This window comes from Barbatula barbatula, assembly GCF_947034865.1.
Source record: "Barbatula barbatula genome assembly, chromosome: 13".
Classification (NCBI taxonomy): Eukaryota; Metazoa; Chordata; class Actinopteri; order Cypriniformes; family Nemacheilidae; genus Barbatula; species Barbatula barbatula.
In genome coordinates this window covers 22,321,721-22,330,528 of record NC_136776.1, presented here as the reverse complement: position 1 = coordinate 22,330,528, position 8,808 = coordinate 22,321,721, and the positions used below count along the sequence as shown (strand labels likewise).

At 40.2% G+C, this 8,808-nt stretch overlaps 3 protein-coding genes across 18 annotated transcripts; 2 read left to right on the top strand and 1 right to left on the bottom strand.

The window, feature by feature from the left end:
- Positions 1–82: 82 nt before the first annotated feature.
- Positions 83–1,637, top strand: LOC306902293 (G-protein coupled receptor 55-like). The gene is made up of 2 exons (XM_079470745.1): positions 83–226; positions 352–1,637. The coding sequence occupies exon 2, from the start codon at positions 361–363 to the stop codon at positions 1,276–1,278; it is 918 nt and encodes a 305-aa protein (XP_079326871.1). The 5' UTR covers positions 83–226; positions 352–360; the 3' UTR covers positions 1,279–1,637.
- On the top strand, positions 1,497–4,725 carry LOC306902292 (G-protein coupled receptor 55-like). Its single transcript, XM_079470744.1, has 2 exons — positions 1,497–1,637; positions 2,640–4,725. Exon 2 carries the CDS (start codon positions 2,686–2,688, stop codon positions 3,661–3,663), a length of 978 nt encoding a protein of 325 aa, XP_079326870.1. The 5' UTR covers positions 1,497–1,637; positions 2,640–2,685; the 3' UTR covers positions 3,664–4,725.
- On the bottom strand, positions 2,575–8,673 carry lim2.2 (lens intrinsic membrane protein 2.2). 16 transcript variants are annotated; one of them, XR_013787421.1, is made up of 7 exons: positions 8,395–8,673; positions 6,842–7,046; positions 6,422–6,559; positions 4,205–4,339; positions 3,951–4,095; positions 3,749–3,841; positions 2,575–3,557 (listed from the first exon to the last, which is right to left on the bottom strand). XR_013787421.1 is itself a non-coding variant. In XM_079470752.1 (6 exons), exons 3-6 carry the CDS (start codon positions 7,017–7,019, stop codon positions 4,025–4,027), a joined length of 522 nt encoding a protein of 173 aa, XP_079326878.1. In that variant the 5' UTR covers positions 7,020–7,053; positions 7,887–8,013; positions 8,395–8,429; the 3' UTR covers positions 3,913–4,024. The 16 variants fall into 16 exon arrangements, 8 of the variants coding, with proteins under 8 accessions (XP_079326878.1, XP_079326877.1, XP_079326876.1 ...); XR_013787423.1 differs by having other exon boundaries at positions 2,575–3,444; positions 8,395–8,437; XR_013787424.1 differs by having other exon boundaries at positions 4,205–4,294; positions 8,395–8,437.
- Between the last annotated feature and the right edge of the window lie 135 nt (positions 8,674–8,808).

The window sequence follows — 8,808 nt, the reverse complement described above, 5'->3', positions numbered from 1 at the left end:
CTTCATCTGGTAAAATGTGAAAGGGAATGAGCACTTCAGTGGGAGGACCGAGCATGTTTGTACTCGTCCTTTTGTCAAACAATTTACAAGCAGCCTAACAAGTCCTGTTTTTGACTTTGCTTTTCGCCAGGTCTTCGAGAGCAAGAACTTTTTTTCTACCCTGTGCGAGAAGTAGCCTACAATCCGATACTTGTCTGTTGTCCGATACTTTGGTCTGATATCGCAGGTAGGATATTTCTGTTTGTTTTGCTTGTATTACCATTACATATGTAATGTATAATGCAGTAGGACTAGTGACCTTGTTTTTGGCAACGGGACGGTATTTTTGTGACATGCCTTTTTCATTCACAGACATTGAAAATGGTCAATTGCAATTTGAACTGCACCCTCAACTGCACCATGAGTGTCGCCGGCACGATCCTAACGCTCCATAAAGTCACATCTATAGCCACGTTTATTCTGGGGGTTCTTGGAAACGGCTACGTGTTCGTGACCTTCTTCCGCCGTCCAAGAAAGGAATGGACGAACATAATGATCTACATCACCAACATGGCCATCGCCGACAGCGTTGTATTGGTGATCCTCCCCGTCATGACGTATTACTACGACGTCGAATTGCGCAAGGACTTAATGGTCATGTGCAACATTGTTTTGTCGCTTTATTACGTGAACATGTACGTGAGCATCTTCACGGTGACCGCCATTAGCGTCGTGCGCTACATCGCCATCAGGTGTCCGCTGAAAGCGCGGGAAATCCTGTCAAGAAAAAGCGCGGTAACGGTTTGCGCGCTCATATGGTTGGTCATCGTTTGTATGAGCCCCATTTACTTTCTTAAAGACTCAAGCAATGACAAAGCCAAGTGTTTTCAGCGGGTTAGAGAATCGCTGTCGTTGCATTTTATACTTTTGTTGACTCTAGTGGGTTTCCTCTTGCCGTTGGTCATCGTGTTGTTTTGTTCCATCAAAGTCGTTTGGACGTTGAGAAGACGGTTAGATGTTGGTTTCCGTGCTGAAAAGCTCCAGTGCATGTTTGTAATCACCGCGAATTTGATTGTTTTTGTCATATGCTTCCTTCCCGTCCACTTTGGGTTTTTTGTGAAGTATATCGCACAGGCGTACTTCGGCTGCGACGCGCAGGTAATCGCTCACAACATCGTGCACGGCGCGATGTGCATTTCCATCACGAACTGCGGTTTGGACATCTTCAGTTATTATTTTGCAACCAAAACAACGTGGAATATATGTGGCACGAATGAAAGAAACGAAGCCTCTGAATGAACTCATAAATGCCAAATACGACCCATCGGATGTTTTGGACAATATCTGCATTTTTATCTTTATCTCGTGTAATACGAGTGCTTTTTAAACGGAAACGTAAACAATGTGCATGCAAAACGAATCGGAGAGTCGGTTCATTGGTGCGAACCGACTCTGTTTGAACAACGACAGAAAGAAGAGATAAGCATCTGCGATGAAAGCATTTCCGGAAACTTTTAGAGTTCGGAGAAAACGAAGCAAGTGTGATCTTGCGATTTAATTCGCAGATCTATAAAGGTGCTCATGCAATGCGTTTAAGATCTTTATAAACGAACCTGGTTCAAGCTTTATGCAGATCGCACTTCGTTAAGTCCTGCAAGGTGAGACTTGCCTTATGTGTATGATGTTTTAGGGCAGATATCCTCTTTTAGGGTTCGAGCCCTATTGTATTTGTCTGTCTTTATCTTTTTAAGTTTAAGGTGTGTACCTACTCTTCTTTTTCATTGTCTCGCTTTCGAACGCATGATTTATTTATTGCAATAGTAGCCAACTAATAACAGAAAAGTATTGTCTAATTTTAAAGTAGGTTAAGACAAAACATGCATTAAAATGCTGCGTGGTTTCGGGTCAAATATGAACAAACCTAGCCTGGTTAAAGTAACCTAGAATTTTCTTATCCATATTTGACCAAACCGTGGGTTTAAACATTCCAGCATATTTGACAGAATACTTGCATGTTTGCAGATTAAAATGTTTGATTGAATTAATCACAAATTATTCACACATTCACCCCCCGAAAGAAAATGTAAAGAGACGTTACAAAAAGTAATATTTCCAACTTTATTACGCAAACCTTTGTAAATTATGAGTAATTATTTTTTTGGTGAACTATACTTAATAATAATTCCATGATTCCATTTTAATTAAAACCATTATCTTATAAAGTTACACTCTTAACAAGGAACTTAAACATAACCAGATTTACCGCCAACTACTGTCATTCATTGGTTCGTTTGATTTGTTTAACGGCGATTCATTCAGAAGTCCAGATTCGGATCTATCCGGATTCAAAAAAGAAATGTTAGTTTGAATGCAGTTTTGCTTTCTCTTTATAATTTCATTGGGAACACTGAGCAAATACGAGACATTATTGTCTAAAATACCACAATATTAACTTGTTTATTGAGCTGTTGTAATGTGGTGGATTCTATTTATGGGATGTTATCTGGTGGATGGGAACCGGCAAAAACACCATTGCATTTGACTTGAAAACACCCAAGAAACACAACGAGATTTTTTATAATGGTTTTTATTTTTGAAAAGCAGATGTTCACACTGGTATTTGTAATGGAAACTTGAATCAAGTTTTTTTTTTGCAACAGGTTGGTTTAAGCACAATCCACTGTTAAAGTGGCAAATTGGTCCAACATGTCCACCTGCAACTTAACCATCTCTGATGGTGTCAAAAGCCTTCAGTTAGCCACATCAATCCCTACTTTCATCCTGGGGGTTTTGGGGAACGTCTACGTATTTGTGATGTTCTTCCGGCGTCCCAGAAAAGACTGGACTTACATGATGATCTACATCACCAACATGGCCATCGCCGACTGTGTCGTGCTGATGATCCTGCCCATCAAGATTGCATCATACTATAAAGCCTCGCAGAACGACCCGACATCGAAGGCAGACTCGGCACTATGGAACTCTTCCAACAAGGAATTGTGTTACTTTCTCGTGTCTGTGTATTACGTGAACATGTACGTAAGTATCTTCACCATGACGGCCATAAGTGTGGTGCGTTACGTGGCCATCAAGTATCCCCTCAAGGCCAGGGATATTTTGTCCTGTAAGAAAGCCCTGGTGGTCTGTGCGCTCATATGGGTAGTCAACTGTTGTTTAAGTGCAGTTTTCCACTACGCGGACAATCCTAAAAATAAAACGACGGATTTTAAGTGCTTTCAGAAGAACCAACAAGGAGCGCTACCATTGTCCTTCATCCTGGTGTTGACCATAGCGGGGTTCCTCCTGCCCTTTCTGATTATGCTTTTTTGCTCTGCCAAAATCATTCATACTCTACGGAAGCAGTTAGACATCGGATATCGTGCTGATAAGATTCAGTGCATGTTCATCATCACGGCCAACTTGATTGTTTTCGTCATCTGTTTTTTCCCCGTCCACTTTGGGTTTCTTTTCAAATACATTTGGGAGAAGAGAGGGTCTAAATGTGATATGCTGATTTTTGCACACAACTTCGTCCACGGCGGCATGTGCTTTTCTATCATGAACTGTGGTTTGGACAGCTTCAGTTATTATTTTGCAAACAAAACGAAGTGGAACACGTGCGGCAGGAATCAAAGAAAAGACGAGAAAAGCGTTTACAACAGAGTTGAGCTTAGACACAAATGACATGATTCTTTTATAACCATTTAAAGTTTGACATTTGGCAACAACGTCTATGTTACAGATTAAAATACTGACAAAAAGAACTGACCTGTTTGTATGCCAAAAACAAACATCAAGAGATCCTCCCTGACATTTTGTCATCTTGCATTTGTATGCCATCTGCAGGATGAACAAACCCAACCTGATGGGAAGCAAACAAACCCGTTGTAGATTTGTTTTTACCTGCTTGAAAAATGAAACACTGCAACATGAAAGAATTGAAAAGCAATTTATTTCATTCAATGTCTTACTTTTCCAATGTTCGAATAAATGTGAGTGATTTAGTGATGATTGAGTTAGGTTGGGATGAGATCCAGATTACAGTTCAGGTGTCGGAAACGCTTGCAGGTACCGGTTCAGACATGCTTCTCTGATGGGCACAAAGTTGGAGAACACCTAAAAAAACAAGACGACTATTTTAGCCTTTACTAAGTTAGTTTTTGGACTAATTGTACGAATGTTTTTTTTATGTTACAATTGCAATTGATTTTTGGACAATATTTACCTGCCCCTAGAGCTAATATGATGCCGATCCATCCCACAATGTAAGACCATGAGAATCTCCAGTCGATGTAACGCTTGCCAAAGAAATTCACTGTCATGCCCGTGTAAATTGCCAAAGCCAAAATCGAAAGAAACCCTGAAGCACAGAGAAACAAAAACAGGTCTAGAATTAAAATAAATGATGTTAAGAAGTATTTTGAATTATTACTGTCACTTAACTGTGTTTATAAATTGCCAAGTATTTTTTTCATTTTTGTATTAAAGTCAGTAACCAAAAAATCAAATAAAATGTGTCACCATGAAATTCAGTGTTTGAATTGATCGAAGTTTATAAAAATCAAGTGCAGAATGAAACATTTTGAAGTTTTTTCCCAAGACAATCTTGTAACGCCATCTTTCATCACTACGACAGTAACACGAACTGATGTTTTTCCACATCAAAAAGCACAAATCTAATTCATCATATAGAAGTGTATCAAAAGTCTATGTATGTTCTGTACATCATAATAAAACTGTCATACCAAAGCCTTTCAGAATGAACCTCCGGGATTATTTAATAAACATTTCAATGTCTCGAGCACCAGAAAACCACACTTATGTCTTAAAACCTTAACTGACGGACACCAGGGACCCGTTTCAGAAAGCAGGGTAAGTGCAAACTCAGAGTAAGTTAACCCCAGAAAACGGGATACTCTGGGTTTTCAGTTTCAGAACGCGAGGTATATCAAACCCGTGACCGCGGGGTAAGTCAAGCCTGTTTCAGAAATCAAGGTATCTTATACTTAGAGTGAGTAACCATAGTAACCTACTCTGTGAACCTAACCTGGTCGGGAGCAGGTTTTATTCCACTAACCCGAGGTTTGTTTCAATCTCCGCCCCTTTTAGAAGCGCGAGTGGTGTTGAAATTGCCTTCGCCGTTTGTTTTTTCATTCGTTTTCCTTAATCGCGCACAAGTTCGTAACACAGACATTAAATGTCCGTTTATTCAGGAACCCGTAGACGAGGAAGCTGCATTCATTCAGAGAGAGTTACATTTACGTCGGGAGAGAATATATGGTGAAGCCACGTTTGGATGTTTTATCATATCCGGAGGATTCTTTATTTGAGCGGCACAGTTTTTCTTTACAGTCCTTTAAATATATTCATAATCTGCTTCATCCTTACATCACAAACCTCACTCGTCGTGGCTGCGCTCTTACATCTGAGCAGATTCTCTGTATGGCTTTACGTTTCTTTACTAAGCTTTCTTTATAACACCGGGGATGCAGAACACGTTAGCAAAGCAACTGTATGCAGAGTAAGAAAAGTGTGCATCGCTCTCAAGCACTTTATATACATGTGTGTTAAGTTTCCTGTGAGAACCATCAAAGAGGAGTTTCATAAGATTGCAGGTGAATGGTGAACGTCTTTCTGAATAAGCTGATCAAATAAATGTGCTCTTGCTGCCAACTCTAATAATTCAAATACCCTTTAGGATTTCCCAATGTGATTGGGTGCACATTTAAAAGGTCCCACTCACCCCGTTCTGTTCTGGCTTCGAACTGCCGTCGGTCAGAACGAGGGACGGGCGCTCTAACCACGAGCCTAACGACCGCAGTCCCTATTGCGTCTGTCGCTAGAGCATCTCTAGCTGGCCTCCATTAGACACAGCTGGAGCAGGGGCAAGCATGGCCAGTTTTTTGTCTTCTACAGCCACAGTGCTCGGTTCTCATATACTCAAAACTTTCAAGGCCAGTTTATTAAATATATCAAACATTTCCCAGTCAGGCATCCTACTACCAAGAGCATTTAAACTCATCGGACTGAATGATGTTTTTATATTTTATTCTCAGCTGCTGCCATGTTCTTTTTATTGCAGAAGGATTGCACCTACATGACAAAAAATCGTAGGTATATATGTTTATATATACATATATATATATATATATAGTGCCTCCAATTCGACTGGCGAGAAATAAACGGAGCGCTTTTTGTCACGTGGCGTTGCCATGGTGAATCGTGTTATCTTCGCTCAATTGATGATGGCTTTTTAAAGCCGCGGTGAACACGAGTAACCTCGGGTGAACTTACTCAGAGTGGATTGAACTGATTGAAACCAGCTGTTCTGAAACAGAAAACTCAGAGTAGCGGTTATCTGAGTAAATCAACTCAGAGTTCATATTTTAACTCAGTGTTGCTTGAACCTCCTTATTGAAACGGGTCCCAGAACATTATTCACCGGACAGGAGCAAAGCGATGCCTCCCGTCTTCACCCGCCTGCTGCTGGGACGCTCGGACGCGATGGCACCCAAAACCACTCCAGCGAAACAGCTGAGCACCGACAGCAACATAAATGCCCGTGTGGCGTCCCAGAATGCTAAAGGACAAACGGAGACTATATCAACACACTGTTTTGTTTACATACTGCTTTAGTTTACATTTTTCTACATCCTGTCAAGTACTGTTGTTTACCCGCAGGAAAAGTACACATCCTTCAAAGTCAAAAGTTCTTTACGTAAACTTTAAATATAATCCTGGCTGTGTGTATGACAACAAATGGCACTTGTAGAATTGATATATTTACAAATAACAATGTTTACACTTATTTTTTATAGAATTACACCAAATCACATATTAAGCTTGTGTATACAGTACTTACCCACGTTAAGAGTGTGGGCGTGGCACTTGCGGTTGATGCAAAACCTCCAGAGGCCCTGATTGGCTGCGTTCCCAGAGTAGCGATACTGCATCCAGTAGTCCGTTGCTGTGGAGATGACGAGAAGCACAAGGGCCGCAAAGCCACAAAGCGTGGCCCCCCTCACTAATGTAAACACCATCAAGGAGAGGCCCGGGACAGTGTCCTCCTGCAGACTCGGGACACAAACACACACTTTAGATTAAAAAAAAAAAAGTAAAAAGAAATACTTGAAACCCATTTTACGAACCAAATATGGCTTTTGAATTTAAGATTGGATTCCTGATGTTTCCGTTTCTTGACCAAAATTAACCATGTTTTTTAATAATAAAACCATAGTGAACTATTTTGTGTAGTGTACCATGTTGTACCATTTATATAAACTTACTTTTACAGCAAAAATCGTGTTTTAATACCAACTGTAGCAAAACTAAAGGTTTGTAAACCAAATTTCTTTAGTTAATTTTGACGCTAAAAAAACACTAAATGGACTGTTTAAAACATTTTATAAAAGCCCCAATTATTGCACAATTTTATTATCTTATTACTTTTTACACACCATACTAATAATAAAACTAATATAAATGTTCACATGAACGTTACGAAGACTGTGTTGAGCATTATTGAATTATAAAACGATTAAGGGCTGTCAGACGATTAATCCCGATTAATCACATCGAGAATAAAAGTCTGTATTAACATAGTATGCTGCATGTCTGTGTAGTGTGCATATTCATATACACATACTTGAATATATTTAGGAAATATGTAATTATACTTAACAATAATTGAAATTACATATAGAAATTATAAATACAAAAATACAAAATGAATATGCACAGTTCACAAACGTACATACGCAAACTTTTCTCCTTGATGCGATTAATCAAGATTAATGGTGAACAGTTAGATATTTACAATAATATATTTCATATTAGCGGCGACCCTAGCAACACCAGGAAAACAGTTCAGACAAACACATCCACTATCAGCTTTTTAAACGCCATACCTCCGTACCAATAAACAATCCCACGATCACGCTGTAGTTAATGTGAGTCGCTTCAGCCGATTTGAACCTGGCCTGTTGCAGTCCTGTACCGTCAGCATTTGGCTCGGATCGATCACTCAAGGGTTTTCTGTTTTATATTACGCATAACTGGGTTTTATTGTGAATTGTTTGCTCAGCACATTATCAACTCGATGACAAACGCTGCCAACACACACACACGGCTGTGTCTGCCAGACCCATGCACACTCAGTTCACAACAATTGACTATTGAGGGAATAAAATAAGCTATTCACGTCCACTCAAATCACATGCAACTAAGTGCATTTTTACATGTCCGCAAGTGTGCGGAAAACAAACCAGGCCTTTGTTGATAGAAACCAAGTGGATTGTGTCTCACCCAGCACAAGCAACATCATTGCAATCACTTCAAGATTGAGCCAAAGAAAGAAGTTTTATAAAAATCTAAGTTAAGTTAGTCTATAAAAGTCCATTTTCTAAATTCACGCACCTCTCTGTTGGTCGCTGTGTGTCCTGAAGGTCGCTGTCAGACTGTCCGGTTGTAGGGTTTATAAGCGCACGCCGCTCGACCTTCATTGTTTCATCCACAAAAGCTCGAATGATCTAGTGCAGCATGTGAGATGTGAGGTCATCTACATCTTTTGCTCGCTCCATCACAATCGCTCCCTCACAATCAGCTTTCCACGTCATCTCCATGTCAACGAGGGATGTTTCTTGAGCCAAGTCGCCCACCCTCGCTTGCCCTTCAGCTTGTTCTCAAGCCTTCATCCTTTGGTGGAAAGTTGCTGACCAAGTTTGGTGGTGGTCATGGGAGTTTTAGGGAGGGCAGGGTGACCGACAAAAACCCCAACGGTGCCCCAAAAGTTCGGGTAGAGAGGGTGTAAAACACTATAGCCACCAAAAC